Here is a 25,308-nt window from a genome sequence, read left to right on the forward strand (position 1 = left end):
AGTCCTGCTGGAAAAATCCCTGCCTCAGCTTTCAAATGTTGCAGAACATTTTCATTCACAGCTTCGCATAAATGGAGCAAGTTTTGAGTCTAAGAGTCTACGGCATTTTAGCCTCTGAGACTTCTAGTCTGCTCTTCCCCTGAAAGTGTAAAAGGCCATCTTTCTCCATTAAATATATATATACACACACACACACAGAAAACCACATACACATATATATATACGCACACCCCAATTTCTCAAAGCAGGGCTCCTGCATCTGCCAACAGGCTGTACACTGCATCGGCACAATGGCTCTGGTGCAGAATCTGCACCACCCACTGGAAAGAATTTAGCAAGGGGTGCTAACGTCACACACTGAGCAACCACATACAGCTATAAATTATTCATACACATTACTCTAATTATGCAAATGTACTAAAAGCTGGAGCATATGTTTCCCGGACATCTTGCAGTACAGATGCAATATGGTTCTAGTAGAGAGAGTGAGAAGGAAGATGACGGGTGCAAGGGGGTAACAATGGCAGACACTGGCCCAAGCAGAGAGTGGCAGAGTATCTCCCTTCTCCAGCCAAGCTGCTGTGAGGCTAAAGACATTTAAATGCTCCTCCTTGATAATATATTGTTGGCTTTGCACTCAGTGCTGAACAGAATGCTGAGGCTGCTGAACGGCCCAGGCAGATTAAAATAAACCCAAGCAGTTTGGAACAGGAATGTGTTTATCTGGCATCACACACTTCCTCTTATCAAACATGAGGAGCAGGGGAGGGCACAGCGATGGTGTGCGGAAGCAGGCTGTGTGCATGCTGGTAGGAGAGGGGGAGGGAAAAGGGGGGGAGAAACAGCAAGGATCAGATAGATAATGCATGAGCTTGGGAACCAAGAGCACGCAGCTCAGCAGCCTCTCACTGGCGTACAGAGTCCATACTCTTGGTCAGTTCCCAGAGGGGCACTAGCTGTTGGAAAACTCAGTTAGGTCCTTTCCCCCTCACAGCTTTTGGAAGAAGGCAGGCATTCAGCACTGCTGTAGCATAAGCAGATGGCTGTGTGTGCTGCCCAGGCTTTGGGTTCAAATGCCTTCTCCCAACTCTGTCGAGCGCAGTGCAGTCAGTGGACATCACTCATCTCCCACTCCAGAGGCTGGGGCTGACTCCTCAGAAGGAAAAGGCCAGATGTGCTCTGCTATGGTGTTTTGAAGTCCCAACTGTGGATTACAGTACTGGATTGAATATCAGAAGATTAGCATCTTATTCCCCACTCTGCCATGTCTATGGACAACATTGCTGTGCTCCTGTAAATGCCCAGTCCACCTGACAGAGCCCCTGGGAAGCAGACACTGCGTGCAGCGCACTGTGCAGGGGGCTCCGATTCTCCAGCATCATTCACTTAAAATCCCATGAACACTTCCTGAATTCTCCAGCCCTACTGAATGACCAGGTGAGTGTTTCTATATCCAAAGAAAACCAAAGAGCAAATTAAATATTATGTAATGCCAAAGCTACTTGGAAGATTTAGGCTATGTTGCTATTATGCCAGTAGTCACCCAAGATCAAAAAAGTTGAACAGAAAACCTTGGCAGCTCCTTTGATAAAAGCCCATCTTACCTCCTAGTGCTGGCATAAAGAGACTCTAGCTCTGTACCGCCAGTATTGTAAGGGATGCACTCACACAGCCACATGAAATACTCTGTACTGCAGAGACCCCATCACAGGAGGAATGCTAGTGACTGCAGGAACATACAAGGTGGATGTCACTTCAGCTCTTCAGATCCAAGCCAAAACTCTGCTAGCATACTTTTTTTTAAATCCAACTTCTTGTGGTTGAGCCGTGCACAGTTACCTGTGGCTGCCTCAGCTCAAGGCTGGCCAGGCTTTGAAAAGCAGAGGTGATGTATCAGAGAAGCACTGCTGAGCAGAAGGGACAGGCAGGCTGCAGGTCATGCTGTGAGGCACACAGAGGTGGGGATGCCTGCATAGATCCTGGTCACTCTGCCTCAAGCCCGAACCAACAGGATTCGTCCTTCCCTTTCACAAATGACCAGATGAATGAACAGCAGCACTTCTGCCAGGCAGAGATGCCAAACCGGCAAAACAAACTGAGAAAACAGCACAAGATAACAAGCAAGAATAAAAGCCATGAAAATCCACTGAAGTAAAAAGATGTTGACTACAGGGACGGAGCCTAGCCACTTGTGCTGTGCCACATTCAGCACTCCCCTTGAGGGTAGCAGGCTGCACCCCAAAGGGCACAGCACAAGCCTCCCCTTCCGCTTGGGCTCATCCTGCTCTCCATGCAGTCACACGTGCTGAGGACCAAGCAGAGCCTGTGCGGAGGCACGCTACCTGCCCAGCTCTGCCAGAAAGCTGCTCCCCGCACCCCAGGCAGGGTTCAGCTTTGGGGCCGTCTGGCTCTTTACGGACTCGGTGTTTCCTCACCGCCAAGGGCAGCAGCAGCCGCATCTTCCAGCCGTACCTTGGTGAGGCACGTCCAGACACTATGCCTTGACTTCGCCCGACAGCCCAGAGGAAAGGGAAGGCGCACACAAAACCCAGCTTGCCAGACTAAGCTCTGTTCATCCAAACCACAGAGAGGACAGCAGGCGCAGCAGGAGTCCAGCTCTGCCACCCACCTGCCCCTGCCAACGCCTGCCCGCCACACAGGGGAAGGCTGCCCGGCCACGGCACAGCGCCTCGGCTGAGCGCTCCTCCTGCCATTGCAGCAGCCCTCGGGAGAGGCACCGAGAGGAGAGCAGAAAGGAAGACAGCACAGGAGAGGGGGCTCAGCACCTACATCGCTCAGCTTCTCCCCATTTCATTCCCAAGGCTTTGGCTTGCTCAGTAATTGTCAGCAAAGAAGCAAGCCCATTAACAGGCAGCCACAGATAAAAGGTACTGGAGGAGGAGGAGGAGATGGTCTGACCAGCTACCTGCTCACCTCAGGAGACGTAGGATCAAACACAATTTATGAAACAAGCCAGAGGAGACTTGGAACCCCAGCCCACTATCCAGAGAAGGAGTTTTAATGCACCATCCTGGCAAACAGCCGAGCGAGGCACACAAGCCAGCAGCACACATGGCCCCACTGCCAGTCCGGCATGGCAGGGCACCAACACGTTGGGATGGGGCTGCACCAGCACATGAAGGATCTCTTGAGCACAGCCTACCCTGCAGCAGGTTCTGCAGCATGAAGAAACCATCTAGGCTGCAAACACAACAAATTAATCCAGTTTTGACTAACATGAACAACTTTCACTTGTGCCAAAACACTGGAAGAAACAGAAGTTTAGTGTGGTGTAGCAAGAAATGTCAAAACCCAACATTTTTGTCCTGCAGTGACCGTGAAGAAAGTCACTAACAGAAGATTGGAAGTCAGGGAGTTGGGTTTTTACTGGAATATTCCTTATTCTAGAAATAATTATTTAAAGAATTTCAACCTATTCAGCTAGCATTTTAGGGTTCCACATATCATTGTGCCAGTCAGAGTCAAATTAGCAACGCTCTGTGCTCTCAGTTGTCTCTGGTGAACTGCGAGGGAGGCAGGGGCAGAGAGGCAAAGCCACGTGCCCTGATCTCGGCGCGCTGAGATTTGTTTTGAGGGATGCCTGGAGCAGCTGGCTGGCCAACACCATGCTGCACCACAAGCACCTAGAGGGCTCAGCGCTGACTTCACGGGGCAGAGAATTAACACCACAAGCCCCAAGCCCACAGGTGTATGAGCAGCCCCACCACAACCAGCCCAATCAACAGGGACGTTTGCAAGGACCTGGACTTCAGAAAAGAAGTGAGGTGGTGCCTCACAGCTGGAAGGAGAGCTCCTGGCACGACACCCCTTTGCAACTCAGAGCTTCTGACCGTCCCCTGCAATTGCTACAGAAAACGGTCCACTTGCAGAAAGAAGCGCCTGAAAGGTGTAAGCTTGGATAACCTCCCCAGGGCAAGTGTACGGGACAACTGCTTGTCCACGCTGTGGGAAAGGAGGCAAGCAGGGGCTTCTGACATTCAGTACTCCAGCTCTAGCAAATGACTGAAGAGTTAAAACAAAAGTCATTCTCAGGTGGGCAGCACTCCAGCAAGATACGATATGCAGCGCTGTTATGTTCCTGGACACCATATTTCTGACAATAAATTTCATGCCTCATATGCCACAACAGTTAATACGATTTCAGTCAATAACCAAAGAACAGGTCCACATCCTTTCACAGCAACCCACGGAAAAAAAATATTCTTAAGTAAACCCGACAAACCTCAGAGGAGGTTTTTTTAATTATTATTTACTGGTCTGTCTCTTTGATATTCAAGCCTGAACTGGTAAAAGGAAGATCATTTTCTGGCATGGCACCACCTCCAGCGCTTACAAGCTTCATGAGAGCTCACAGACCCATGAGAGCTGGCAGCAGGACCCACTGCCTGCATGGCAGACCCCACCGAGTTCAGAAGGGCCACTTTTGTTTTCAGTGACACTGCAGCACTTTGTCCCCTACATCTAGTATCGTTCCCTACATGCCAGAAGTTCGACCCCCCTGCACACACTGAATGTCCCAAGCTCACACGGCAACCCCAGAGAACATCAGCAAGTTTTGGCAAAACCCACGGCTCTACTTCCCCATTTTTCTTTATTCTTCCTGCCACATATGGACTTATTCTTGCTTAATAATAAACCTTCCTGAGAAATCCCAGTGGGTGGGATGCACTCCCAGCTAGATGGATGTTTCAGCTCCCGCTGTTCTTCAGGCAGCAGCACCCCCTTCTCCCTGAGCCCATTTGCTCCGTGGCCAGGCACACTGCAGCTCTGTGGGCTGGCACTGGACCCCAGCACCTGTATTCTGGTTGCAAGCCAGCATGGCAGTGGAGCAAACTGAGCTACAAAGTCCAAATCATGCCCAGGTAGTGCCCTTTGCAAGAAGGGAAGCATGGACTGACTGCCAACCTTAAAAATTAGTTGTCACCCTCTAAATTTCAAGTGTCATTGCAGCAGAACGTGGATTTTATTTTATTTTATCCATGTGTCTCAGTGGGTTACAGTACTACTTTATGATATTAAACAGCTCCCATGTTGCAACCCAGATGAACCTGTATGCAACCGATGAGTAAGAGGACTCCCTGTGAACACAGCTCTGAGCTCCTCGGGATGAAGCACTCTGTGCTATTTCACACGAGCAAAGCTATGCTAGTTTGCACAACCAAGTGACATAGTCTTTAAGTGTCATTCACTCGATATTGCACTTATGAATCAAACCTGAACTCCTCATCCCGTTTCCCATTGGAGATGCACAAACAGCCTCTGCTAGTCCTTTCTGGTGCTTTAACAGCTACATGTTGGAATTTTCAGTAGCTTATTTCTTGGTTTCGGGTGGTTTATGCATTCACCAGACACAACAGTCACACACAGCTTCACTAGAAGGTTCCAAAACAGATTTCCAAAAAACCCCATCAATCCCTCTGTAGTCAGTTTTCCTGGTATCAGGCTGCCCAGAGAAGTGGTTGAGTCACCATCCCTGGAGGTATTTAAAAAGACATGTAGATGTGGCAGTTAGGGACATGGTTTAGTGGTGGGCTTGGCAGTGCTGGGTTTAAGGTTGGACTTGACCTTAAAAGTCTTTTCCAACCTAAACAATTCTATGGTTCTAATTCATTAAAGTGATGCACTATGTTCTATCAGAAGAATTAAACAAACAAGTGAGAAGCTCTCTTACCTGTAATTGATTGACTGGCCAATAGAAGTGCTGGTAAATTGGAGGTGTAATTTCTATTTAATTATGGCATTAAAAAAATTACATGATACACCTGTTTAACATGCAAAGGAGCAAAATCAAAGCTAATAAGAATAAATTGTAAGAAAGAACATGTACAAAATGTAGTATTAGTTGGTTGGTTTTTTTTATAATGTGCTCTGCTAAGTAGTATGCTGGCCACTGCACCTGTGTATTGCCTGGAAAACTTTCACCGCCAGCTCTGATTCTAAGACCCTGCCAACATGCACAACTGCACTGCACAAATGCATAGACCAAAGCAGTGTGTACAGTTTTCATGCTGCACATGCAGTTTCCATCAATCCAGCCGAAGTTTGGAAATGAATGCAAGCAAAGCCCAGGTACACCACTGTAGAGCTCAAATACGAATGCGAATGAACGGACAAACTATGAGGAGTTTTAAAAGCCTTCAGTTAAACACATTTTAAAATGCATTTAAAAGAAAACAGTGCAATTTCTGTGTTCAGACAACGGGTTACAACCAACGGTATAAAACATGAACAGTTCTGTTGAAACCACTGTAGCTAATGGTGTAAGACAGGCAGTAAGAGGCCCATAAATCATTGGCACCTGAGAAGAACATGCCACTGCCATGAGAAAACACAAATACAGCCCATGAAATTTTAGGGGGCAACATATCTTTCATGCTCGAGAAGCCCATTTTCTTTCAATCACCACCATAACCCTAATCTCAAATTATTCAGTTTCAAAACAGCTAGTCCGCACAACAGCATTGGGAAGGGGAGACAGGGTCTTACTGGGAAGAGGAAACAGGGAAGGTCTTAAAAGACCCTTAGATCCATAAGCCTAATAAACCACCACAAAACCATCCTGTAACTGCCCTAACTCAACCCAGAGCATCACTGCTGGGAAATGAGGAGGTCTGGCTCCTGCAGCCTGCCGTGCCGGGCTCCGCTGCTAAGTCAGGGAGCAGGAGGCAAATGCCAGCATCAGTAACAGCATTTTGTTTTGTGGCACTTGGAAAGAGAAGCCAAACAAGAATTATAGTTTTACCTGCAACGTCTATTGAAAAACACAGAGCTTCCAAGGGCTAGTCAAATTATCCTTTAACATTTCCTGCTTTGTCAACAGAAGTTTAAAATTAAAACACAAATTAAACTACCTTCAGTCCCTGGAGGAAAGGTTAGTTGGGTTTAAGATGCATTTAGTGTGTCATATAGGAAAAAAACCACAGGTACATGCTCAGACAGTAGTGACATGCAGCCCGAGAGACAGACAGAAAACACACTCAACTCCCACACACTTGATAAATGCATCAAATTGACCAGTGACCAGAAGCACAGCCAGCTGTGGCCCCACACATGGAGTGAGCTGAGAGGCTGACTTATTGGAAGTGTTCACACAGGTGATTTCTGCAGATGAGAACATTCATTGCCACAAGGAAGGCAGCACAGGCAAAAGACAGACAGCTTACCCCTCTGAGATGCTGGACGCCACCAAATATCCTCATCACTCCATCAATCTCCTGTTCCAGCCTCCTGGCCCAGTACTGCATACTGCAAGAGACGGAGAGATAGAGAGAAAGAGAAAGGGAGAGAAAGAAAGAGTCAGAGCCCTGACACTCGGCAAATAAGCAAGGTGACTGAAGGGAGAGGGAAGAAATCAGTGCCCTCAGCTAACTGCTCTCTTTCTGCAGCACCAGGTGCAGGCAGAATACCAAGAACATGCAGCTTTGAGAATTACGGCTGGGGCAGGTTATAAACTTCTAGACTTCAAAATTTATGCACAAGGCGCCACAGAAAGAAAAGGGGGGGGGAAAAGGTACAATGGAAATCGGAAGGTGGGGGTGTCCCTCTCCTTATATAAACAGTTGCAGTAGATAATTATTTAAGCCCAAAGTGATTAACAAGGTCGAAGTGCCATGGTGTACAGCAAACAGCTTACTGCTTCGGCAGGGCTCTGCCTCAGAGAGCAAGCATGGAGCCACGGCAGGACCAGAGATGTCTGTCCTACTGCAGTGATGGAGTGTTGCTGCGGCACAACAAAGGGGGCCTGGGCAGAGCCAGGAGCCACGCGCAGGGCACCGAGTGCCCAAGGGCTCAGCTGCTTTGCTCCTCCATCCGAGCCCAAGCTGGGCCAGGTCCTCCGCAGGCAGAGCTGCCTCCCGGGGCTGCAGCAAGGGCCGGGAGCGGCTCCGCGGCATCTCCTTCGTCCTGACCCCTGCGCAGCCAGGGAGCTCTGCCAGTCCTTCCCGCAGGCACAGCACCCTCCCACATACTCCACCACACAGATTTCCACTCGGAGCAATAACACCAAGTTAAAAACAAGCAAGAAAAAACCCTCTTCTAAATTCACATAACTTTATAACTCTCCTTCTTTTAATGAGATTTCCTGACTCCAGCCGCTGGCCACGCAAATGTCAAATCTCCCATCTGACCCGGAAAAGCAACGCTCGATTGCCTCGGCACTGCCCAGCACTGCCGTCTGTGCTTTTTCCACAGCAATATTCATCTCTCAACACTACACCAGAGAAAGCGGAGAAGGAATACAGGAGTAGAAGGCCAGCAGCATGGCCAAGCGCAGGTCAAGGGAGCAGACTAGCTTGGGGGTTTTGCACTTTGGTTCGTCTCACCAGATGATTTCATTCTTCGTTGCAGAGACATTCCCCAGGTAGCCCACACACGCTCCCCCACCACTCACAAAGCCATGGAAGAGGTTCTCCTGGAGATCAAGGAGCAAAAGAAATCCAACTAAGAAGCAAGGCCACAGAGGACTCTGAATGATAAAGCACGGCCCAAAAGCTGGGCAGAAATATCAAAGGAGAAAGATGCCCGAGACGATTGGCAGAACAGAGCTGAAGCATCACTTGTGAGGCGAGAGGGGACGAATGGAGACGGGGGGGACTGGCAGACAGACGCATGTTACTCACACAGCCAAATCCATGCCAGTTAAATAACATACAAGGCTGAGGATGAAAACAGGATTTAATGGCACACGCCAAATCTTCCCAGTTTTCCAGTGTAACATGCTATTTCCTGTATGCCGGCAGAGGCAACACTGTCCCTTCTCCCCTGGCAGCCTGGCTGGGGCAGAGGAGAAACCCAGGGAAGGTGATGGGTGAAGGTATTTACAAACCCGCCTTCCTGCCAGAGGGAAAGCAAAGCTTGCAGTGGGACTGCCAGTGTAAAGATAGTGGGTCACACAGCTGAGGGGGTTTAGCTTGGTTGGTTGGTTTTTGTTCCTTTTCCTTTATCAGTCAAACATTTTATTTGCTATCAAAGTTATACTCAGGTTGTCCAAAGTCACCCATAAATCTTCTGAAGTATTTTCACCAAAATTTTTTTATTTTTACACAAGTCATTTAAAATAACACCTTGAAACACCAAAATGGAGGGGGTTTTAATTTCCCCCCCCTTCCAGTTTGTCCAGTGAACTGGAAAAAAAAAAAAAAAAAAAAAATCAATTACATGCTCCTACGCAGTCACAGGTTCAAGAAACCCTGCTGAGGACTTATGGAGCTGACACCTTTCCTTAATGTCCAGGTCTGTGCAAGATCCTGGATTTCAGTGACACCTGCCTGTGTCAGCTCCCTCCAGGAACACCTCCACCACCACAGCGAGGGAAAATTACCACCTCCTCTTGAGCTGTATCCATCAACATTAACAACTGCTCATATCCGCATAAATGTCACGTATGGCCAAGCCTTCAGAGAAGATTAGTTATAGAGGAAGACAGAAGCATCAGTGTTACTCTGTTGGTATATGCAAAAGAGACACCGAGCACTCACTTGGGCTGGGATTTACAATTAATTTAAATTTACTCAGCAGATTTATTTTAAAAAAATAAATTTAAACTTATTCCACCCCCTCCCTCCGCCCCAAGAAGAACTACTATTTTAGGGAAAAGCCATGGGATTTCTCATTCATGAGAAAGACTGCAATTCCCTTTAATTGTGCAGCCTTATGATACCTGGCTCCCAGCCTCACCGAGCAGCAGGCTCCCAAAAAGCCCAGCTAAGCCTTGTAGTACAAGCTTTAGATACCACTATTAAAAAAAAAATATGTGTATTACACTATGAAAAAAGGCAGGAGGGAATTTCTGCATAGTTGACGCCAAGGTTTCTAGAGTAAGAAAAAGTAATAGCAGAAGCAGCTTCTTTTTTTGGTGTAGCATGGCTATACAGAGCCTTTAACAGTGGTAGTAAAAAATTCTTTTTTTCCAACTAGCACATCCCTTACGCATGCCACAGCACTAGCAAAAGCCCTCGTGAATATCGGACCCATTACTATGTCCCTCTAGCCCTGGTCATGTCCATGACCAGAAGTCTTCAGAGCAGGCCACATCCCAGAATTTGGAGGTTTCATCTCACTTGCCATATTGCTGGATTGAAAGCTACCATTTAAATAAATAAATACATAAACAACAACAAAACAAAGCAAAAAAACACATAAACCCCCGGTGTTACCCTGTCTCAGTTGACCTTCTGCCTCTTGTTTCTCTCAAACGGACACTGCACTTAAAATTTTACATAAGGCAAACAGAGGAAGGATGAAGAGGGTAAAGAAACTGATGGCCCATTACAGACATGGAGATTTCTCTTTGAAGTGTGTCTCCTATGCAAGCTGTAAGCAGTAAGTTGTGACAGTCGCTGCATTCCTGGGCCATCGCTGCACACCTCAGGTGGCATTACAGGGTTTGAGGAGCAATAACTCCTCAGAACACGCAGCCAGGAGTGCCCTACTGCTCTTGTGAAGTGGCATTTACAAATCAAGTCTAAAGAAAACAGCGGATGCACCGACTGGGAAACCACTGGCACAGGTGCAGTGCTGCTCCAGGCAGCCACCAGGCTCCCTTTGTAAGCCACGTGCACAGTGCCCCCCTTAAACCAGGTACCACTGTGGTGTCCTCTGTAGTGAATGAACATGGCTAAAGAGAAAAATCTCTGAGCTCCAGCATTTCTGATTGCACTCAGTAGCTCTGTGCCCAAAGGAACCACGTGCAAGGAGCCCAGCAGCCCTGCCATCCTGTCCCTTCTTCAGCAGGGACACGCACAGCACATCCCAGTGATCCCCATCACCTCAGCTAGATCTGCCTTTGCTGGAGAGCCTCCGCAGGACTCTTCCAACTCAACAACTACAACTATTGTATGCGCCAGCACAATCACAGACGTTCAGGATATACATTAGAAATCTCTTCCATTAAAAAAAAAGGGTTTGTTTCCTTCCCCTGTATGGTTTATAGCCTCCTCAGCGAAATTCAACAAGGGACATCAGTGATTTTTAAAAACACAACACCATTTATCCCTGACTCCCCACAGAAAGCTACAAAAATGCTGATTTCATAATTTGCATTTTTTATTTTTCTTAGAGATGAGATAAAGTAGACTTGGAAAAAAAAAGCAGCAGAGCTTAAAAAATATTTACAGTGACAAGCAGCACATCAGGAGGCAAATCACCCCTGTTGCAGTGGGGGCCAGGAAGCAAAGCGCCCCACCTGCCCCACACCTGCGTGCTGGGCACCTCTGCCTTGCCACCGCTCACAGCAACCCTGACTGAGGGTCAGGGCATGTTTCATGCTCCAGGTGACCCAAGCAGCTGCAGAGGCTTCTGTGCACATCCACATCCATTTGCAAGGCTACCCCATCGCTCCGGCTGTGTGGCTTCAGAAGAAAATGAGAATTGCCTGGAAAGACAGGAGACAGGCTGTCCTTAGCCCGCATCCTCCCACACTTGGGCACACAACAGATGGCAGCCTGGAGCCCTCGTTCTGTAGAGAAGCTGGAGACATTCACAGACAAGCCACCAGCACAAGCCACACACCAACAGCCCGTGGCCAGCACCAGGAGGATGTAGTACTGCAGCTCAGCCCCCTGCCACTGCCCCGTGGTGGCTCAGGGTACGCAGACCCTTTCCAGGCTGCAGACACCTCCTCACCTCAAACCTGGGGTGGGTAAAGCAGTCACACCAACTACTAATGAACACAAGCCTCGTTGCAAGCAGGCTCTCACAAAAGCACAGGGAAAGAAGAGGAAAGAAAATTAGTTTTCTGCTTGAGGACACTTTTTGTTTGTTTGTTTTAAAGCAGCCTTTGGAGAGTGCTTCTTTGGCTGCGAGCAAGAGAGGGTGTTTAAAAAAAATAGTAAAAAAAAAAAAAAAAAAACAGTCTTTTTTTCTTGCTATCTTCCTGGCCCAAAAAATAAGGAGAGAGATTCACACAAACATGAAAGGACAAGAGGAAAAACTACTTGCTAAGTAGATACACTGCCCCAAAGCTTATTGGGTTCTACAGAGAGAGTGTTCTGCACAAGTGTCTACACTTCATGCAGTGTGTTCAGCCAAGAATGCTTCACTCTGATTCATACGCTTTGGTTCAGTGCCCAAATATTGCTATTTAATACAGTTATTACTGTGTTGTCTAATTTTTGCTGTGCAGGAACTTCTTATAATTGGCTTATTCCTTCAAAATGCTTAATCCTTTAACTATAATAGCGCATGTGTCGGTACACACACGTGCATGTGCACACTCGTGTCCCCTCTGAGTTTCTTACATGCCTAGGCTGTAAAATCCTGCATGACCCAGTATTTACCCATCAAGGAAAAAGAAGGTGCCCTGCAGAAACAACTTGCAGACAGCACCCGTTTCCTTCAAAATAACCAAATAACTTACTGACCGTGCTTCCAGATATTACCCAGCCTCCTACACAGTTATTTTATGACTCCTTTTTAATTTTAAGTATGTGCACAGGTGTTTATATAAAGGAGGGGTTGGAAAAGTTTCCCTGCTGGACTAGTCTTTCCTTAATACTTGTCAAGACATTCACCTCTAGCTTCTGGTCTCCCCTATAATAAGAAAGCATCTCTGACATTATTACAGGAGGGAAGGAAGGGACAAATGAGTATTAAAATTGTATCTCATGGAAGATCTTTAGGAAACATGAAAGGGAAGGATAGTGTGTTCTACATTCAGCTCTATCACCAAAAGACTTTGTTCTCTTCAACTCAAACACTAGCTTTCTGTGCCTGTTTCTTTGTCCTACCTTCTGTCTGCTTCGGCTTTACAATTTTTTGCAGCAGGGTATGTCTTGCCAAGGGTGGGGGTGGGGGGCAGAAGGAAGTATCAACCCCCTTATCAGATCTATCTTGACCCCAGTTTGATGCCCCAACAAGTATTACAATACAATAAAAAGGATAACTAGGGAGTTTACTCAACCTGCAGGATAGCTAGAGCTGGGCAAAAAGTGAGGGGAAATAATCTGACAATAATACAGAAGATCTGTGTTTCATTAACAGCTCTTGAGCACAAATCTTCTTGTAGGATTTTCTGTGGGAAAACTCAACAATAACCACCAACCTCCCACCAATGACTTTTAGGGCAATAGGAAAATGGTTCCTTAAATATGATTTTTCTCTGTTGGAAAACAGAAGCATTAACCATTTAAGGTCTAACTCTACCTAGAAAAAGAATGGGTAGTAGGTGTTCAAGCCAGTCACAGACATGTGGGATGGCCGGGACTTTGGGAATTCTTCTTTCACCATGAGTTGCACTTGGACATCTAAACATGTGAACCCTCTGCATGAAGTATTGTGTAATCTGTTCTTTACATCCTGTGCTGAAGGTGAGCCAGAGATCCCCACAGCACCTTTTCCCAGTTCCATTTTTCACCATGTGGTGAAAAAGCTCCCTTTGTATCCACCCTAAATCTCACTTCCCTCTTCCCACTTATCCCACCTACACCAGACACTGAAAAATCCTTATGACAAGCTCCTAAGAACTAGAAGATGATTATTCTGTTGCATCCTCTGTCCTTCAATTCTTTATTTCTCTACTCCAAACTCAGTTTTTTCCAGCTTTCCCTCTTTTGCACTGTTTTCTAAACATTTCAACCTTTTTGTTGCTCTGCCCTGGATTCTCTACATTTTACCTACATCTCCAAAGGCTCATGCCATAAAGTAAGATCAGGTGCTCCGACAAAAGTCAAACCCAGCGCCACATGAGGAAGAAAACATCACCTTTCCAGTCCTGTCCAAGAAAGTACTGTATACTGCAGAATAAATGTGCCCTTCTGCTACAACAGCACTACGTTGACTCAAAGTTTGTGACCCATGGTAATCCTCAAGATTTCTTTCTGCCGCACTGCTACCCAGACAGATATTCTTTATTCTGCATTTGTACATTTGATTTCTCCATTAAGTGCAGCACTTTGCATTTGTTTTCACTGAATTTCATTTTGCCGATATCCAGCTCGCCGTTCAATCTTTCTAGATCATTTAAAATTCTGACAATGCCTTCCAAAGCATATCCAACCTCTCACAGCTCAGTGTCGCCTGCAAATTTTATAAGCATTATTTCCCATTCCATTGCCTAAGTTATTAATGAAACTATTGAATAAAAGTAGGTCCAGGGCAGATCCCTGCAGGACCCCACTTGAAATGCCCTCCCAGTATGACAAAGCACCACGATAACTATTCTTTGAGAGCTACGTGTCCAATCAAAATATCTTGAATTTCAAACTTTACAAAAAGCTGGAGGAGTATTTGATATGCAAAGGAGCTGGAGGCCAAAGGATAATTTAGTGAATAATTTAAAGCCTAAGAGTAGGTTTGAGGAAAATCGCAATCTGTTGGTAGACGATCTGCCAACAGAAAGAGGAAGAAGTCACTGAATGTGTTAGCTGGTACATTCCCCCAGCAGCGCTGCTAAAGGCCCCCATGCAGGCGCTGCATCCTGATCAAACGTGCCTCTCATTGATACAGCAATGAAAAGAACAAATTGCAACGCAACCACAGTAAATATCTTCTGCAGAGCGTACAGCAAAGGAGAGCACTCTCCTAAATGCACTTCCAGCTACAAACCCCATCATCAAGTTACTTCAATCCTGATCGGCCTAGAGTTCATCTTCAGGCCCTCACTCGATGCAGCAGCCATCCTGTGACAAATACTTGGATGTCAAGAGCATTACTTGGCAGGACCTCCATATGAGGGTCCCCAAATACACTCTAAATGTGCAAGAATTAATCCTCACAGTCTTAAGGGGTAAATCCGATCTCAGCACATTGCCACCAACTCACACTTCTGTAAGTGGAAGCAGAACCGGGCACCCTGAGATGGTACACTAGCTTGCTGTTTTCAGCTGGGAGACAGAAGAAGTTCAGCAAGAAGTCCTCTCCAGGCAGGGAGCCTAACCAAGCCACTTACTGACCTTATAAGCAAAACTGAATGTGGTTGTCTTACAACAGGAATAAATTAGTTATTGAATTTACACCTGGAGATCCAGATCAACTTGTTCCTGCTGCTATGGGGATGGTCCTGTGGATGGCTCACATACTTGACCTCTTGCGTGATGGCAGCAGAAACACCAGCATGCAACTCCAGGACCGTAACACAGACAGGATAAGCCAAAGGCAATGGCTATGATTACTGGAGCTGTACTGGTGATACCAGCAATGTGCTACCCAAAACAGTTAACTGTTTTGTTCAGAGCCAAAGCTAATGCCTTAGCCTCCCTGCTTGTTCAAAAGCTGTGCTCTTATGTCACATCTCGAAACGAGGTTTCTGTGGCACACTGGCTGATGCACATCAGGAGCTAGAGAAGTCTGTGGGTTCCCCCACGTTTGCACTCTCATTGCACGTGATTAGAACTGGGCTCCTGATCTCAAAGCCTGTCACAAATCTGGACTTGAAACACAATGAATTGATAAATAAGTGAATAGATGTCAGTTTTATGAAGCACACTACCTGCATAAATTTCACCCAGTGCAGCCACTTGTCATTTTCAGCACCCCTTGAGACCCCGATGGCTGATAACTCTTGCACATTGCTTTGCAACCCATTATACAGACAAAGTTTTATGATAAAACCTTCCTCTTCGCCGACTCCTTCTGTTTTACAGATGCAATCTGAGTGGAGGCTGAAGAGATCCCATCCCCCACAGCAAAGATAAGGTTACAGAGGGTAGGTCTTAGTAAGGATTTTGCAAGCTGCATGAATTATTAAAGTCCTTTATGATATAATGACAGACACATCAGGTTATTTGTTTATTCTGTGTATAATTCATTAGTCTCTTGGGAGCTAGACAAAAGTTGGATAGCTTGTTGCATCTTGTTCATTCCAGTAAATCCTCATCACCAGATGGAAGGCTGAAGCACCCCAGAAGACAAAACAGCCACACCTTGCAGGATCTGCACTGTTGGTCGGAGATGGGAGAGCTTTTTTTATTTTTTATTTTTTTTTTTTTTTTTACAACCTGGAGAAACAGGGAAGCTGTCACTTGAGTAATCAGGCTAGATAGCTGGAAGATGACACTTTGGGTAGTGTTTCTATATCTGTCATCTAAAGCATATGCAAACAGCTTTGTGATTAGATGCTACGAGTTGCCCCATGCACTTCCATCATTGCTGAGCAACAGCAGGACTACTCAAGCAGATGCAGGCTTCTGCAAGACTTTTGGATAGTTTACAACCACCACCTCCTGGCTATGCAAGTAGTAAGATACTGGACAGAGCAAAACAGCTCCCCTTGCTTGGGTCATTTGCATAAAGAGTCTGATCAAGATAAGGGGCAAAGCATGATAAAGGAATGGCACATCCTGATGGCTGTAATGGAGTTTTGAAAGGGTGAGGAAGAGATGTTATGCTGTAGTGGCAAGTAGGAAATAAAGGACTGATCAGAACCCCCAGCAAGAAAAAGCTTCCCAACACGCTCTTGTTCACGCAAGGTACTCCATCAATAATGCTGCTGCCAGGAGAGGCGTGCTGCTGTGGAGAGGTGCAGCAAAACACAAACATGGCCAAGCTGAAAACGGTACACTGGGGTAACTCCCACTAGCCACGGGACAGCAGAGGACTGCTCTCAGCATCCACCCTTCCCACTGCAGATTTCAGCCGATCAGAAACAGACTAGGCACACAATGATTAATCTGATCACTAAAACACGAGCCATATTAAAAGAGTCTAATAGAGGTCTACTGTCCAGTCAGACCTCTGCGAGATTGTGCTTACAACTTCTCTTCTTACCAAGAAAAGATATCATTAACCTCTCCCACAAAGACCTCCTGCTATTTAGGGGCATCCATTGCCATTTTCTTCAGCCTCTAACTGTGTTATACCAAATTTCCTCGGTTTTTTGGAGCAGCCTCTCACAGCATCATATGCAACATTCCTCAAGGGCTTTCTGGGCGTCACTGTCACTAGATGTCTATCTAGTTAAATCCCCCATCTTAAACAACCCCTCTCCCCACCATCCCCCTACCTGAGAGATTCCTGGCTTCTAAGAGAGTATTGTAATCATTGTTATTATAAAGCACTTAGCGATGCTCACTCATTGCATCTCTCACCAGCCAAACACCCAGTACCCTGTCATTTCACATGCAGTTGCCTTCATTTGCAGAAGCTCTTCATTGTATTAGTCCCTTTCAGCAATGAAAGAAAAAAGGGGTGGGGGTGGAGAGCATTAAAAAACCCAAATAATAGTTTACTGCATTTTATGCCATTACCTCACTACTTTGTGATACACATCTAAAAGCTGTCTGCAAGACCTCTCCTGCTGTAAGGTGGCATCCAGACATGCTCCAAGGCAGGGCCAACAAAAGCATGAAGCCCCGTTTGATTTTTGTTCCAGTACTGCTGCATTACTCAGGGCAACAGGGATGAAACCAGCAGCTTTCACAGGTCACCTCCTCCCCCCGTCTTCCCAATCAGCTGGGACAAACACTGCTCCCTCCAAAGAGAAAAAAAGCATATACACAACCTCTCCTTTGAAGAGGATACAAGCCTATTGAAATGGGGAGACTGAACCACACTGGAAATACTCAGAATGTACTACTGGATTTGCTATATGTGCTCAGGATGTTGGTCCATCAGGCTCAGTTTCCCCATCTCCAGCTGTAGCCAGATTTTCACACCAGAAATGATGTACCTCCTTGTCCTGGAGGACCCTGTGAAGGACGATGCTGTGCTGGAGCACCTTTAGGAACTAGGATGCTATGCCAAGCACCTTAGGAGATCCCCCTGCTGCAAGAAAAAAATTCCTCTGCAAGAGGCTATCTCCCCTTTCCGAAGGGGAGGGTCCCTAGAAAACCCTGCTGAAGCCTAAGCAGAGATGTGTCCCTTTCCTCGCCGGACAACTCAAGCTAAAAAGCCAGCAGTGCACCCGCTGCCTTGCTTCACAATTACTGTACTTGCTGCCCGCATCCCCTCACTACTGCAATACCACAGCTAAAGCACAGATCATGCAACGGCCCATCAAACATGGCTTCGAAGGCACCAATCAACATGAAACTGTCAAACCTGAAATATTTTCAGGAGGGGAGAATGGATCTACAAAGGTGAAGCAGTAGTGTCCAACCCAGAGTTTTGGGGGCAGACTCAGAACTGCAACTCAACCTCCCGATGCCTGGTGCGGTGCTCACCCTCAGCAGCCAGCCACCACCACAGCCGGACACCCGCACACCTACGGACACCCCACAGCAGGTCTCCCCCCAGCTCTCACACACAATATGCTCACATGTAGCTGAAATCTATGATGACAAGATAATTCTCTCTTCTGCTTTTCTAAATGAGTATCAGCATTAAAACCAAAACGACCTGACATCCCAAACACCTATTAATAGAATGCCTCAGACTTTTCTGTAAGAGAAAAATCCCAGTCTCTAATGTGGTCCTCTCAATGGGGCCTGTGACATCACCAGCCCCTTTCTATTTAGAATAATGACTTCTTCCACACGCCAAGAGATTTGAAATTACCTGTGAAATATATTTCCCTAGGCACAGGCTCAAGAAGCATGTAAATTACCCAGCTTAATGGCCTCTAGAATTTCTCTCCGAGACACACGCAGGGAGTGGGAAACATTCAGATGGTATCTCAGGTACCATCCGAGGGGATAAACGTCAGAGGGATGGTGAGGAGCTCCTGCCTTGCAGTTCCCCCAGTAACTGGTCCCACTGGTGAGCCACAAGGAGGCAATGAGCACAAGAGAGCCAATTCTAAATGACTGCATCATCAGCACAAAAGTGCAATTTTGAAAAGAGCATTTCTTGGGAAAAGTGCCTGGCTGTAACTTACACAGCACAAGCGGCCAACATAGGGCTTATGCAGCAGAGGGCACCCATTTAATTTGCAATAGCCCAGTGCCGAGCTTGTTAAGCACTTGGCAGCAAGCCCTCTCGCCCTCCACCTAACTGTACAGTGAACAGCACTGCCCAGGCTTTGATGTCCAGGCATCTGCCAGAGAGTGGTGACCTTCAGAGAAGCTTTTCATCCACAAGGAAGTTCCCACTCTCCCAACACTGAAGAAAGGGACCGATACTGTTCCTGGAGTCCAAACCCTCCTGGCCACATTTCTGTTCTTGCAGTTGAATCTGATGGACTTGTTAGTATGTAGCAGAAGAAACATTTATCCCAAAACGAAGAACATGGGCCCATTTGGAGGAACAGAGGACGAGGAATTATGTGCTTTGGGCTGCATTTCCTGCTCTGCTGCTAACATACTGGAGTCTGAGGCCTTAGTTTCATCAGCAAAATGATCAATAGGGAAGTGCAAGTGTTATTACAAAGTGCATGCAAAAAAAACATTATAAGGAGTGGAAGATGGAGAACAGGACAACAGTCATCCTCCAGTGGGGAGGGGGGACAATCCCAAAGGCACCATGAAAGAATTACTCTTCCAAGGGAACAAGGCTGAGGCACACAATCTTTGGTCCCGATTCCAGTCAAGACTGACAGGTTGGTCACCTTTTACAGCATAGTGGACAGAAAGTAGGCCAGAAGATCAATTGGGGATAAGAACACCTGGAAGGTAGGCCTGGCCATGGAAAAATGGGCCAAATTCCTCCGTGTAAAATGCCTCAGAGCAAAGGGGTAAGACAAGACCTTTGCAGAGACTCTTCCAAAGTGAGAATCAGCCCTCATTCTCAGCCACAAGGATCTTGCTACCCCACACACTGCCAGAAGCTGTGTTATCACAGCAAGATTAACACAGAATCAATTTTAAACAAACAACAATGTCCAAGCTGGTTTCCTCATTCCCATGCGTGCCACCAAGGGCTGAAGTCTGTCTGGACTCCTCACAGCTATCCCTGCTCAGGGTTAACTATGTATCACTGCCAGTAATGCAAGCACTGCGCTATTCAGAAACTATTGGAAGACAAATACCAAACCTCAGTATCATAGCGGTAGAAAAAAAAAAATAGTATTAGGAATGACATTGTAATAAATATTGTATCCTAGCCAAGCCAAACGAGGAAGCAAGATTAGTTTTGTGTGGAAAACTAGACCAAAAAAACCCCCACCATATATCTGGAACAGTCCTTGCTTTGGTTGTGGGATCTGGACTTGGGAGTGTGATGAACTTCACAAACATCAGAACCTCACCACAAACTGCAGCTCACCCAGTCCCACAAGCTGACCACTCTCACCACCAGTTCCACCCAGCCCCCAAAGCACTAGGCTTTGCACAGGAATTCTTCATCCAACAAGGGGCATACACTGTTAAGTAGAGAAACTGCAGGTATATGCATTACTTGTGACCCCATCGTGGTCCTCAGGTAATGCTACAGCTGGACCACCTCACCCACAGCAGATCCCTTTGCAGCTCACCACCACCGCACTGCAATCACTCTGATATTCTTCCAGAGGGAGAGGTACCATTTACTAAATCTTTCGTTTCTGCAGCTGCTTGGTTTTCTCTGGAAGAAGCTTCACATACAAGAACCCTCATGCTACCCTGTGGAATCTAATAATCAGTGAAATGGCACAAACACAGCAAAAAGTAGACTTAACTAAGAATGAAAGTCAGCTATTATGCAAGCTACCATAAGAATACCACTTTTTTTTTTTTTTTTCCTGGCAAGTGTCAAACCTACTCTTCCACCAGCCAGCAGAACTCCAGAGAACAGGATGGTCTGGCAGCCACTTCCCAATGAGAAGGTGGCTATGTGCTCCATTAATAAATGTCACTTCTTCGGTGACTCTCTGGCAAGTGGCCCTTATAAAATGAAAAAGGCCACTTTCAGCACACATAATCACATTCATAAACTACACAAACCAGCAATGCTTTCAGCACAATACTTGGAGTATTGTCAAGAGAAGAAAGGCAGGAAAAGGAAAAGACGACCCTGCACACCAGCGCTGCCACAGGCACGGCTCCGTGCAGAGCACCAGCCTCGGGATGCAGCCTCACCTCCGGCTCGGGAGTGCTGTGTGCCGGCTCCAGCAAACACGGCACCAGTAAGGCTGTCAGGACAGGGCAAAAAGGTACGAGCTCGCTCAGCAGCCACAACGGTGAAGTGAGACCTCGTGCCAAGACGCAGCGGTCAGAGCCCTTTCGCACCCGGCTGCTCCATCTTCATGCCTGGGCAGGGAGCACCGGGAAGCAGGGGGAAGCTGAGGGTACGAGGCTCACCTGTGGAATGAGCCACTTCCCACGAAAAAGAGCCCCAGCCCCTAGCAGGAAATAGGAGACAGAGCTGGTTAAGATTTTTCTGTAAAATAAAGGCTAGATCAAAACAAATAAAGATAGCAGAGGAACAAGTGACACAGAAGGGTTCAATTTAGCCTTAAGATGATGGGTAAAAAGGCGGTATTGATGTCAGAAATGCCAACACAACATTTTTGTTGCCAGGTCAAACAGGCGAGCAGGTGCTAAATGGGGTTATTTAGAAACTGGGACCAAAGCACGAGCAGATAGTAGATGTGTCAGATGCATTTCTTTTCTCCACCTCACAATAAAAACCACATCAGAAGCAACCATGACCACCACCATATTTAAAAGTTAAAAGACAAAGGCCTGAAAGCGATCGCCAGCATAATCCCACAGCATCCTTACATCAGGGATGAATCTGTCCCAGTGTCTTGAAAAACTTTTTGATGTTTCTCAGCTTTTAAACCTAACATAGCTGTAGCAGAGTACAGTATGCAAGACTGACAAAGGCAAATTCTCCTGCATTGTAACAAACCACAGGCCAGGAAGAATGGCTCAATCACAAGCAGTCCTACAGTACGCAGCCAAGGAGGGGCATGACAGCATCCCTGCCTGTGCACAGAGAGGGTCCCTTGGGGGCTAGTGGTCTTCCGGTCTGTGCTCTTAAAAGTGCTGCCATTCTGTGGGGGGCAAAATAATGTCATCAATTTGGTCACTGATCAACAGTTATTAAGACTTCCCAGCAAACAAAAACAGAATAAATAAAAACTAAGAGCTTCACAAAGAGAAAAATATTGATTCTTCTTTTCCCCCCACACTCATGTAATCTTCTAACCTCCTTCCCAGAGCAAGCAGGGGAGGAGGGGAAGCAGAGTGCCCACAAAGCTTCGATGCATGCCTAGCTCACTGTCCTGAAACCCTTTTCAGCTTGCAAGTCTTGAATAATTAAATGCTGTTTCTTCCACCCTTTTTTCCCCAGGTATGCATGACACACTGCTGCAGAAGGTTTACTTTTACCTGAGCAATGGGCATCCCTCCCCCTGCAGAGGGCCTGAGCCCACACAACACTTTTCCCCCTCCACTGATCAATGTGACACTACAGTCAATGCTTAGTAGAAACCTCTAATTTCTAAGACTACCTCAGACATGAGGAAATGGTGCTTTAGCTCCTCCTGGGTCTACTGAGTTTGTTATGGAGCAATAAAAAGACGTTCAACCACTCACGACCCAGAATCTGACTCAATCTTCAACACCTGATAAAGCTGAATATTAGGCACTTTGCTTGGCTTAAGCCTGTCTCTCTTTTGGTATCCATGTCACAGCTGCCAAAAATCTGACTGTGAAACCCACCATACATTAGAAATGCAAACAAGGCACTGCATTCATGACCCTCACTGCGTCAGACTGTACAGAAAGTGTTCATTGGACACAATACAGAGATATTATTACATGAAATTTAATTGATAAGAGAATCCAAATAAAAGAATATCTCTTATTCAAAAGAAACTAAATCAGCGAGAGCTTTATAAATTTTTGAAGCGTAAAGTGGCTTATACAAGGTCAGCTCTGAAAAATATTTAGAAACATGGTCCTTGTTTTGTTTTCTCATTTGGAGAATGCATGGGAGTGATCTCAGACATTAGATACGAGATTCTTCTGGACAAAAGACTATGAAGTGCCCACTGGAGAAGAAGCAGAGCCTGACCATAAACCAGACTAGCAGCTTGTGACAAGTTTCAGGACCCAGCTCTGCTACGAGTTGGTATTTATGGTATGCTTTGGTATTTATAAGGAGAATCATATCCTCATTTGTCACTTCAGTGGAGATGGATACAACACTCTTTCCCAACTCTTTCCACCAGTTTAACAGTTTCAGGGGTAAGTTTGTTTGCACTTGGAAGGCCAAGAGGCTGGGAAGCCTGGAAGCATGGGGAAGGCTCTAGTTACCAACAAACCAGGCACGCAGTGGCAGCTCCCCCACAAACCTGTGCTGTGCCTGCCGCATCGCTCATTCCTAGTTCTGAGGTGGTGTTCCAGCAGGGAGCAGCAAGCCAGCATGCTGCTGCCAGGACTCAGGTTCTTACTGCCCTCACTCTCCCTACCAGGTAACACTGACTTCGTGCTCCTGCAGGCCATGCATCTTCCAGGTTATCCTGAGCAAACCCCTCTGGCCCACAGCCACGCGCTCTGCACGCTTGCAAGCCTTCCAGTTGCCTAATGCCACACAGAAAAGCCTGGCCAACTCCAGCCTGACCCTTCATTTAGTGGAACCCAGATAAGAAAACCTCACCATAACGAGCACACGGTTTAAAGAAACTACCCCTGAAAACAACGTTCCTACAGATGGGAAACTGCCCATATTCTGGTCATGGGATTTTCACCCTTCTCCGTCCTTGTATCTGTACTCCACATCTTCCTCCCCCCTCCTTTCCCTACAGCATAAGTTGCTTTCTAACACTACACAGATTTTTGCTCCAATGCACTGCACGATCTAATTCGCACTTCATTGCTCTGCACACCTCATCTTTTGCATGTGAAAACAGCAGTCTTTCTCCATCTCTCCACTTGTTGCCTATTTCTTCCTCCTCCTCCACCATCCCCCACCTCCTGTACCTTCTCAGCAAAACTCTACTAGGGAAGCTGCAGCGAAAAAGCTCACATTACCAGGACTCCATTGCTTTTACAAAATTTACTAGCATGCTGTGAAGCCTCATAAATAATTCAAGAGAGACAACCTTTGTCAGGTAAATGAACGTGCCTTTTGCAATCCATCACTCTGGGTTTTCTATCACAGTGAAACACACGCTCACTGTAGGCACAACCCATATTGATTCATGAATTCCCCAAGTGTCATACAGGACAGGGTAGCAGAACATCAGCAGGACTGAAGGAAATCCAAAGTCTGCCTGGGACTTCCACGGATTTGTAACAGATCTCCACTGGTGGAACAGCAGCTCCAGCCTGGTCCACGGAGAGAGCAGGATCATTCCCACACTCAGTGGGCAAAGAAAGAAGGACCATGGCCAAGGGGCAGGAGACTCATTCTTATTAAAGGTCTCCTTTTCACTGCAAGAATTTTGGGGATTTTTGACACAAATCAGAGCTAAAAATCATGCTGCATGCTCTACTTCTAGGGTTTAACTCCACACACTTCAGTGGTGTTACTGCACAATGGCACTTGGCTCATTAGAAATATGCAAACTCAACTTCTGTTTTGGCAACTGCGCCCAAGGCTTTATCATCATCAGAGCTATTGCACTAAATGGTTTATATCCCTATTTAGCACCCAATCTGATTGCTATCAGCAATTACCTCCTCTGGAGCTCTCAGCCTCCACTAGAAGCGAGGGAGGCGCCTGATCCTGGTCCCCCTGGAAGGCAGCTTCAGGTGGCCCTGCACAGCACCCCCTGCGCTGTCCCCACCAGCCTGGGAAGCAGCTTACGGGGAGGCGGCAGGGCAGCCTCATCACAGGCAGGAGGAACGACCTTGGGCAGAGTTAATTAATATATACAGAAACCACAGAGCATGCACCTTTGTTTGGCCTGACTGCCATTCAGATCCATGTGTCTCTTGCCCTGCTGCCCTTTCACCCCTCACAGGCTGGTCTGGCTAAACGTCCAGATCGCTCACTCGTCAGTCAATGCGAGAAACACTTCGGTTCACAGCGGAAGAATTAATCCTCTGGTCTGGGTAAACGCTTTTTAGTTCTTATGATGTTTATAACCAAAAGATAATGGCCAAGACAGAATGACAAGGGTCATAGGACAACTGTCAAAGTTATGACAAAAATCCACGTCTGTTCTCTGAAAGATCAAATGGTTCAGCCCAAAGGAACCCATGCCAATAGCTTATTGATACAAACCAACACTCTGGTAACAACAGTTTGTACAACCCCATTCCCCATGCAAACCAGCAATAATAAACTTGAGGATGCAGGCGAGATTACAGGAACAGCTCTAAAACAACAAAATACTACCAACAGCCCAAAAAGGAAAAAATAATGTTGCTAACAAAACACATTTTGCTTACTAGAGGGTCCTGGAAAAGGAAATATCGAAACATTCAGATACTGTCCTTTCTTGCTGAATATTACACTCAAGTATTTTGCTTGGTAAAGACTTTTCCCCTTATTTCATCCCACTTTAAGTAATTCATTGGCTGAAAAAAAAAAAGCATTGTCTAA

General features: G+C 46.5%; 1 protein-coding gene across 4 annotated transcripts in view; it reads right to left on the reverse strand.

Annotated features, from left to right (window-relative positions):
* Positions 1 to 25,308, reverse strand: part of CACNA2D2 (calcium voltage-gated channel auxiliary subunit alpha2delta 2) — a 223,836-nt gene that overhangs the window by 192,984 nt on the left and 5,544 nt on the right. For all 4 annotated transcript variants that reach the window (XR_013927591.1, XR_013927592.1, XM_080383949.1 and 1 more), the window contains exon 2: positions 7,185 to 7,266. Coding sequence is in view for 2 of the 4 variants with exons in the window: in XM_080383949.1 (XP_080240075.1) it covers positions 7,185 to 7,266 (82 nt within the window). In the remaining 2 variants the exon portion in view is untranslated. The remainder of the gene's footprint in view (positions 1 to 7,184; positions 7,267 to 25,308) is intronic.

Source organism: Falco punctatus (assembly GCF_963210335.1).
Source record: "Falco punctatus genome assembly, chromosome: 4".
NCBI classification, from domain to species: Eukaryota; Metazoa; Chordata; class Aves; order Falconiformes; family Falconidae; genus Falco; species Falco punctatus.